At 39.1% G+C, this 9,658-nt stretch overlaps 1 protein-coding gene across 1 annotated transcript; it reads left to right on the top strand.

Annotated features, from left to right (window-relative positions):
- The first annotated feature begins 287 nt into the window (after positions 1-287).
- Positions 288-3,047, top strand: LOC136253694 (zinc finger MYM-type protein 1-like). Its single transcript, XM_066046354.1, has 3 exons — positions 288-553; positions 811-900; positions 1,256-3,047. Exons 1-3 carry the CDS (start codon positions 288-290, stop codon positions 3,045-3,047), a joined length of 2,148 nt encoding a protein of 715 aa, XP_065902426.1.
- Positions 3,048-9,658: the final 6,611 nt, after the last annotated feature.

Below are 9,658 nucleotides of genomic sequence, written 5' to 3'. Positions count from 1 at the left end.
CATAGGCGGCGGAAAGGGGGGGGCTAGGGGGCTTAGCCCCCCCTCAGAAATGAGTTTATAAACACTTCTGCGCGATCTAGCTATATGTGGATATACTTAAAAGAGCGGTCACCAACTCTAACATGATGTGATGATCAACGAGTCATAACCTCGCCGTGATTGTTTTACCTTCTTTACGCTCCGCCTTACCATGCGCAGCCACGTCCGGGCGGCAACATCATTGGTCTACCGCGCACGTGACTGTACGCGGCAAAAATGACCCGCGGCAAAATGTTAAAAGTGAGGAAATGAGTATCCTAGAGTTGTTCAGCAGGTCCAAGCGTTTACAACAAGTGACTGCAGCTAAAGTAGTGAAGGAAATAGAAGTGATAAACATTGATGCAACTGATAGCGAACTCGAGTGTGAAAGCAATCCAAAATTTGATGATACAACTGGGCTTGATGATGGGCTTGTGTGTAGTTACAGCTGTGGCCAAGAAAGTGATGATTGTGATGGAAGTAGTTGTGAAGAGTTAAGTGAACTAGAAAGCTTCTGTGATGAAGATTTGTTGAGGTAAGCCTAGCTATTACTGGTATAGCCAGCTAGATGTATAACCATTACACTGCGACAGCCACACTTTCAGCTCTAAACTTTATACGTAGAATAGGTATAATAAAATGCACTGTTTTTAGTTACCATGTTAAACTGCAATTATTAGAACAGCATGGGGAACATCAGCCATTAGCACTTATACACACTAGACAACACACTCTCACACATTATTGTTTAAGTCCATTCACATTACAGTCATGCATATATTGTAATTCTAGCACTAGAAGCCTTGATAGTGAATCAGATAGTGGTTGTCACCCTGCTGAAGCTAGTAGCTCCAAGTCTCATGATAACTCTGCTAATCCTCAGTGTGCATCTCAGTGTTGCAAAGATCGCGAATTCCCTTTTCAGCCTAGAGCTATGCTGCATACAAAGAAGAGACAAGGCAAACAGAACAGGTCATTTAATACTAGGTGGTACAGAGATCATAAATGGCTCTCCTTTTGTACATCCCAAGGAAAGGTTTTTTGTTTTTATTGCCGCAAAGCTGCTTGTGATGGTTTATTACCCTCAGGTTCTAGAACTGATAGTACGCTAATAGCTATAGGCTTTGACAACTGGAAAAAAGCAAAAGATAAGTTCAGAACACACGAAAAAAGCCAAATTCACCGTGATGCCTTGTTCGCACACAGAGCACATAAACAGCCTCCTGTCACTGCACAGTTGTCCAACCAAGTTCTCAGGCAACAAGTGCTACAGAGATTTTCTGATGACTGAGCTTTCATCGTTAAAGTATCTTATGCGACAAGGCCTTGCAGTCAGGGGACACAAAGAAGAGGAAGGAAATCTTCATCAGCTTATGAAATGTCGAAGTGATGATGTTCCAGGATTGTCTAATTGGTTAAGAGATGGCCAATATCTCTCACATGAAATAACTGATGAGTTGATTGGAATGATGGCCCACAAAGTTCGCAGTGATATTCTGTCTGAAGTACGTGAAGCAGAGTGGTTTGGCATAATTGGTGATGAAACACGGGATGAAGGTGGTATTGAACAATTTGCATTGTCATTGCGCTGGGTTGATTCAGAATACACAGTATATGAGGACATTATTGAGTTAATTGAGGTGGAGCAAACTGATGCAGTAACTTTGGTTTCAGCTTTGAGAGAGTCCTGTAGGAGAATGGTTCTTTCCCTGGATAATTGCCGTGGCCAAGCATATGATGGTGCATCCAACATGGCCGGTCACTTAAATGGAGTAGCAGCACGTATACTTAAGGAAGCACCAAAGGCACACTATGTACACTGTTTAGCACATTCCTTGAATCTTTGCTTACAAGCTTGTACATCTTCATGCCCAATAATTAAGGAATCTTTGCTTTTAGTAACTGAGCTTTCTACAATGGTACGTGCATCGCCAAAACGTTTAGCTCTTTTTAAGAATATACAACACCACCCATCTTCTCAGGCACCAAATATAAAACCGTTGTGTCCTACTAGGTGGACTGTTCGTACTGGAGCCATAAATTCAGTTTTGCTAAATTACGGCACCCTTTGTGAAACTCTAGATGAAATAGGTGCAGATACACGCGGTGAGCCAGCAGCAAAAGCACTAGGATTACGAGCATTAATGACTAAGTTTGGGGTTTTTTTTGGTTTGAAATTTTCAGAGGTAGTGTTTAGTGCTACAGAGCAACTTTCAGTTACTTTACAAAGCCATGATATCAATGCACAACAAGCTATTTCAGCTGTCAATGCTGCAGCTCAGTATTTTCATAGGTTAAGATCTCATTCATCTTATGACAACTTTTACAAGTCTGTTGTTGAAGCTGCTAAGGATCTGACTGACAAACCAGCTTTGCCTCGACAAAAGAGAATTCCTAGGAGGCATAACCAAGGTGCTGAAAATCACCACCATACTACACCAGATGAATACTTCAGGCAACAGTACTTTGAGGTTTTAGACACAATGATTGCCGAACTTATCAGAAGGTTTTCTCAAGCATCGTTCTCTTTTCTCCAAGAGGCTGAAAAGGCAATAATTCATTCTTGTAATGGAGTGCATGTTGAATTGTCAGAAACCTTTCAGAAAGCATGTGAAGGTGATGTGGATGTGGATTTACTTGCTACACAATTGCTACTGTTGCCAGATGTAATAAAGACAGCCAATCAGCAGCATAATTTTACAATAAAGAAGGTTACTTCAATTTCCACTGTGTGTGATGTTTTCAATTCGTGCACCTTTGCTAAAGTAATGCTATCAAATGTCCATCAGCTGCTGCGGATTTACTTGACTGTGCCAATGACATCTGCTACCGCTGAAAGAACTTTTTCTACACTTCGAAGAGTTAAAAACTATTTAAGAACTACCATGACCCAGGAGCGTTTAAACAATGTGATGCTTTTACATGCACATAAACAGCGAACCGATAGTCTGAATCTTCAAGAAATAGCAACAAACTTTGCTGGCCGTAATAAAAGACGAAGAAATTATTTTGGATCATTTTCAAACTGAACTATTCAGAGCACTGAGGATAATTTATCACTTATGTCAATATTGTATTATCATCTTTTTTTTTTTTGTCCATTCATCTGGTGTGATTTGTAATATCAAGTGAAAAATCTTTTGCTTTGTAGCTACAATGGTTTAATATATGTATTTCTGGTGTAATTTACCATACAATCAGTCTGAAAGCAAAAAAGGTTACAGCATTTGCTGGGAGTGCACAGTGGTGTAGCAGGTCCAAGTATCAGATCAGTTTATTTGCCCCATCATCAGCTCCCAGAGCAATTAAAGACGTGGGCTGAATCCACTGAGTGACAGTGGAATCTACAGTGTTTTTTTAGTGAGGTCTTGCAGCACAGTAATAAAATATAAAGTAGCTAATAACACAACATCCATGATTGTAGAAATAGCACAACTCACACAACAGTGACAAACTTGGCAACCGTGTAATTTTCGCTAATCTTTTCTTTGTAAACAGAGTTGGGAATTCCAAGGGATTTCCCTACGAGTTTGGCGATTTGTGGTAGGAAGCATTAAATAGAAGTGAGATCATGTGATGATTAAAACCACGCAGTATTGTTACGATGAGTGTTGGACAAAGGATTGACATTAATTCTTCCAATAGCGGAGTGGACAGTTCGTATTTGAGTTTAAGCTACGTATTTTAGCGTAACTCGGATCAGAGAATCAGAGGAGAGGCAGTCTATGGAAGTGTCAGATACATGAGGATCCGTTTATCCACGTAGATACAACAGTGATGAAACGGTATGGAGTATTTGTTCAGTCAGCAATTGTTTGCTTTTGTTTTTTTGTAGGCCAACAACTCTAGCCAGTGCATTCATCACGTGATAAAACACTATAAGCGCCTCGTGCTTTAATCCCCAAGTTTCTACTAGTAGTAGCCGGGTATTAAGACGTATGTAAATGTATTGTATGCATGGAATAAGATTAGAAGACCAATAGTTAGCTAGCGTTCTCATCGAGGAATGTTTGCATACGGTAGTGTAGGTAGTCAGTATAATATAGTTCTACGTAGTGATGCATTACACATTTTAAAATTGCTATATTGATGTCCATATGAAGATGGGCATGCGTATGTGTGTTGTATAGCTGAGTGCCTGAGCATGGCAAAAGTCTGCTGTTCTGAGAGGTTCTGTTCCTTGTCAGCCCCCCCTCACTGGAGCATCTTCCTCCGCCACTGTAATAGCACACTTTGGGACTTTTCCCATTTAAAGTACAACATAGTACAACACATTATATATAAACATCCACATATAAGGAAGGACACACACACATGCATTCACAAACACATGTACATGTACACACAACAAATACAGGACAGAGAAAACATTTAAACATACCACGGATCCCACTGCCTGATGACGACGTCATCGATCCTATGATGGTGAAAATATATTAACAGTACATTATAGGCAAAGGCACTACATGTCACGGTGGGGGCTACATAGTAAAACAGTACATAAATAATAATTAACATTATAAGTACAATAGTACGGCTATAACAAAAGAAATCTGAACACAACTTAGCTTTGGGCACAAGTTTAAAAGTATGTTGCTACTGATTGTATAAATGTGGTTCAAAAAATTATAATACAATTAACTACTACACACATTAGATTTAACTCACCAGTGGGATCAGGTGCATGGCTCCTGCCGTCTGCACCAGTGGTGGCTCCTATAAACAATATATCACATTATAATATGTAGTAGCTACTGTAGTAACCTCTAGATGGCCATGTTGGTTCACAACAAACTGAGGAGTTGATTGATGCAAGGTAAAATTTTCCCCTAAAGTTCGTAATGTCAAAGGATTGCTCAGTTGTTGTTGTTGTTGTTAACCAATATGTTCAAATTGTCACAAACACTGAGGTGACCTTTCATGTTTTCATAAACAATATGCAAGCATCAGCTAATTATTCACTGATACAGTAGTCTAAGTGAGCTTTGTAGCAGGATGACATTGGCTGAGCTGCTATAAATCCTTGAATCATCAAGCAGATGGCATTGACTATCTTATCTAGCTGTTAACATGCATGCACCTTGCAAAAAGAAATTTTAGGACAATTAAAGCAAGCCCCTAGTATCATCCATAAAAAAGTTACACTAGTCAGAAAACATCACTTAGTTGGTTTGAAGAGCTAGTATATGGTGGTAAACAGCTGACTGCATGCCTGCTTGAACACCATTATGTAATTGCATGGCTTGTATCTATAACATCTTGTAGATGACTTCAATAGAAATTAAAGTCTATAGACAACTACTAAGCTAAGTGAGCAAGTTTATCCTTAATGGGCTCTAAAATGTAAGTAAAATAAAATAAAATAAAATTAAGGGATCACTAGAGTAAACCAAGAAGGATTGTGGCTACATTGAGTAAACCCATAAATGTGGCCCAGCCTGGGAAACCGGTCTTATCACCCATGTCAGCAGATTCGATTTTTCACTCAGAACACAGAGCTACATGAACAAACTATCTAATTTCAATCAAAATCAGCTAGATGTAAGTGGTCTGGTTTTGCTGGCTGCTTTTCCCAAGTCCAGTGGTGATCAGTACGTGTGGTATAGGACCTTAGTGGAGCTCTGGTCAGCCTGGGGATGGCTGTATAGATCCGTGGTGTTGAATAAATACCTCGCTGTGAATTTCCTTTTATTTTAGCCAGTTTTGAGACCTGAATGGCCCATAACTTGACCTAGTTCATCCCTACGCCTTCCTTTTCTCAATTCATTGAACAGCCTCTTGCCTTCCGGCCGGGCCCCCACCTCTCTCCCCTTTTGGAGCTCTTCTGCTACAGTCAACCTCAGTTCAAAAACTATCTAAAATGGCTGGAAATTTAGTTGTTGGCTACTTGCACAGTGGATGTTCTGGAAAGTAAGGAATTGGTGTAAAACGTGTGAAACTTTGGTATACATAGCTTCAACCATTGGCGAGCTACAGCACACTAGATACCTAAAACTGGCATTTCTCAATACATTTAAATAGGCAATAAAACCAGTTTTCTCAGACTCAGTCACAAATCAGGGTGAAGTGACACCGAAGAGTGGAAAAATCAAGCCCATAGCCTTAGCTGTTATCAAATTATGGTTTTGTTTATCTAAAGGTTCTATGCACTGAGTCATTCTTTAAAAAATTGATTGGAAACATTTCAGGTCATACTGAAAGTACTTTTGTGCTTGGTTATGTCATAGATATACGACTCCTAGTAGGGATTGGAAATGGCGTCGTGCATCAGAAATAGGCTTGTTTCGAATGTTACAGGCGGTTTCCATAATTTGTATCATATACTAATTTAATTAGCTCCTAATAAAGTTTTAAAGGTTTTGCGAGAGTGATTTAGAATCTAAGAGCGAAGTGTGCTACCATCCTGCTAGCTTTGTTCCACAGATTTGGCATTAGATTAAAGCTTGAAAGACAAACGGTTACGCTAGACAGCAGCTGTGCAGAGTTAGGAGAACAGAAACACGAAAGACCTAGTTAAGTTGTAACCAAGGAAATATGCAGCATTTAAAATAAAGGCGTGGCTTACAAACCATACTGTTCAACTCTAATGACAATAAAGAGGTACTAAAAAGCCACGTATCATTGATACCAGAAGGTGTACACAGCTGCTATAGGAACAGAAACATATCTTGGTGTACAAAGCAATACCAAATGGCACGATATGATGAGTTCTTTTGTGGGAAAGGCGATTCAATGACTTCCACCAAAGCAACCTGTATCGCTCAACCTTTCATATTCTGCTAAACCTACACTGATAGTCTACAGTAAAGAGTGACATCAATTGTACAGGTGATATACTGGGTGTGTGACACCGGAGTCGTATATCTATGGTTATATCGAACCAATACTGCTAAGGCACCATGAAGGTGCATGAGACCGGTTGTAGGGTGATTTTAGTGGCCAGAAAAATCCAAACCTCCCACATATAGACATTACATTGTGCAATGGCGAATTGACATAGAATATTAAAAGGAATGTTTTGTAATGCTGTCTACACTACAATGGTACATATCCCAAATTGTCAAAAAGCCTTAAAAATTTGGTGATAATGCTTGTGCAATAAAAATGGATATCATACAGTATGATAGTACTGTATAGTATATCGTACTGTATGGTAGGGGCCACAAAGAAGTAAGCATGACCCATGAAAAACATCATCCAAAAGCCAGCCTCAACTTTCCCTGACGACAGTGAGGCAGTATTGGTTAGGTAAAACTAAGCCCAAACAAGCTTTCAGATTAACCCAAAATACTTTCAACTAGTTGCTACAGAATTTAAGAATAGATATTAAATGGATTTTCTACTGACCGAGTGACTGACTGACTGAGTAACTGACCAATGCCTTCAGACAAATGTAACTTTCATTGTTCGACATCGCTTCGGCTCGAGAGGTGCATTTTGGCATACCACAGTACATGTAATGTCATCTTCATATATCCCATGTCGGATGATTTCTATTACAAAGGAAAGCCATCAAGTGCTACTGCCAAATCTATACTTTTCACTGCCAGCAAAGATGAATGAGGCGCACAAAGGATGATTAGTATTTTTTTCCATTGATTTGCAGAGGTGCTTTTCTAACAGTTCTTGATTTTTAATGCTGTGTAACAGGTTGAACATGGCTGACAGCGAAGCGTAATAGATGCTTCACTTTTCTGACAATAATTGGTAGCAAGGACACGCAACACTTTTCTTTTGATGAGTAAGCATGGGTTCACCGGTCACAATAATTCTATTTTACAAAAAAAAGTTAATAAACAAGTACACAAAAATAGGAATTTTCAACTAAAGTAGAAACAAGAGTTAATAATAAGAGAGGAGAGTGTCTAATGCTGTATGGTCTTGTAATAGATGATTGCGCAGAAGTTAAACGGCTTCTTTTCCACGTAACGTACAGACTGGCTAGTATACTATCGCATTTAACCACAAAGGCTATCCCAGACACAAGGGCGTGTGTTCAACTCGGATGTTCCAGTTCACCACGAAGAGCATTGCTCTGTTGCGTAAAGAAGTGTGGTTGTTAACCTCGAAGATAACTCTGGGGGAGAGCGTCTGAGAACCAATAAACACTGAACCAAAAGTGGAGTATCACTTTGGATTTTCACTGCGTCGCCATGTTACCCTACCTTTGAGCATTCTTCAATAGAAGGAGCACTGTTCCCTGTACATACAGCTCAGTCTTTAGTTCAGTCTTCGAATATTCTCAAGGATTCATCACGGTGTGGCTAAACTAATCGCGGTAAGGAAACGAACAAATACTAGAAGCCTATACGATACACGGAAACGAAGCCATTTAACTTCTGCACAATCATCTATTACAGCACTATACAGCATTAGACATTCTCCTCTCTTATTATTAACTCTTGGTAGAAACCATAGTACATTGATAAAAAGTACTGAAAAAAGCAGTAAAACAATAAGAAGTGTTATGTCTCCACTGTGCATTTATTGAGCACAGTAGGGAAATAACACTTCTTACTGTGATTCAATATCGTGCACCACTCCAGCTTGAGTACTTTTTTTAAAATCAAAGTTCCAGGTCCCTACTTTAGTTGAAAATCCCTACTTTTGTGTACATACTAACAAGAGTAAATAAACGTACCAGGTGGTGTTCTATGCAGCTGTCTAGTCGACATGAAGCAGTCTGTTATGATAAATACAAATATAATAATCCATGCATATGTAATTGTACTTGCATAGGTCAAACAATACTTGTAAAATTACTAAAGTAATATTGAACGTACCTGCAAGACGGTGCTCACCAGCCCTACTAGATGTTACAAAGTGGACTGGTATAGCTGAGGTGGTGGCTGTACATACACAACACACATCATAATCATTAATCTAAATAATTAATAGTTGATTAAGTAAATGTGTTATCATAATTTTAATGCAACACAGTGAACATTTGAACAATTTCACTTGCTTCAGTTATCCAAACAATTCCACTTATCTTAACACTTTTGGCTAACTATAACAACAATGCTGTTTGGATAACTGAGGACCCACTGTACTGTATGATAGAAGCACAATAATACAACAATTAGGCAGAAAATAATTAAATGTATAATTTTGACAGTACACTATAAATCATTGACACGCCACCACATTTGCACTATTATTTCACAACAGGGATGCTAATTTTGGAAAATTTCCCATGTTTGCAGTGCTGATTCATAGAAAAAGGTATTTTAATGTTTTAACTCACCAGTCCTGGTAGCTACATGTATCGATGAAGCGAGTTTATCCTTGTAGAGCGTTAATTGCTCCTCAAGGGGGTGGACAAAAGATAGCTAGACTACGTACATAATGGACAAGGATGATAATTGAAGGCACCATACCACAAAACAGCCTGTCAGAAACAGGAAATAGGTTGTTCAGCTACTTGTTCATCTTCCAGAGTGTTGGAATCCTCTACACCATATTCCTGGTGTTCATAGTCTTGCACAAACATTTGGAGTGGTTACACAGAAAAGCAGACCAGAAGGCAAGTTTGATGTGAATTATTAGCCTGATAATGCAACAACTTCATGCTGGTGTCATCTCAGTTTGGGATATGGTTGCATGATTTTGCTAACATACAATAGACAAGATAGGTCTT

This window comes from Dysidea avara, chromosome 4 (assembly GCF_963678975.1).
Source record: "Dysidea avara chromosome 4, odDysAvar1.4, whole genome shotgun sequence".
Lineage (NCBI taxonomy): Eukaryota > Metazoa > Porifera > Demospongiae > Dictyoceratida > Dysideidae > Dysidea > Dysidea avara.
Note: the sequence above shows the minus strand (reverse complement) of the source record. Positions and strands in the feature narration are given on the sequence as shown.

What these genes read in the sequence shown, in the direction of transcription:
- LOC136253694 (XM_066046354.1), top strand. Translation starts at nt 288, where the DNA reads ATGAGTATCCTAGAGTTGTTCAGCAGGTCCAAGCGTTTACAACAAGTG. An exon ending in TGTGATGAAGATTTGTTGAG is followed by an intron (nt 554 to 810) that starts GTAAGCCTAGCT and finishes TTGTAATTCTAG; the next exon opens with CACTAGAAGCCTTGATAGTG. An exon ending in GATAACTCTGCTAATCCTCA is followed by an intron (nt 901 to 1,255) that starts GTGTGCATCTCA and finishes GTCACTGCACAG; the next exon opens with TTGTCCAACCAAGTTCTCAG.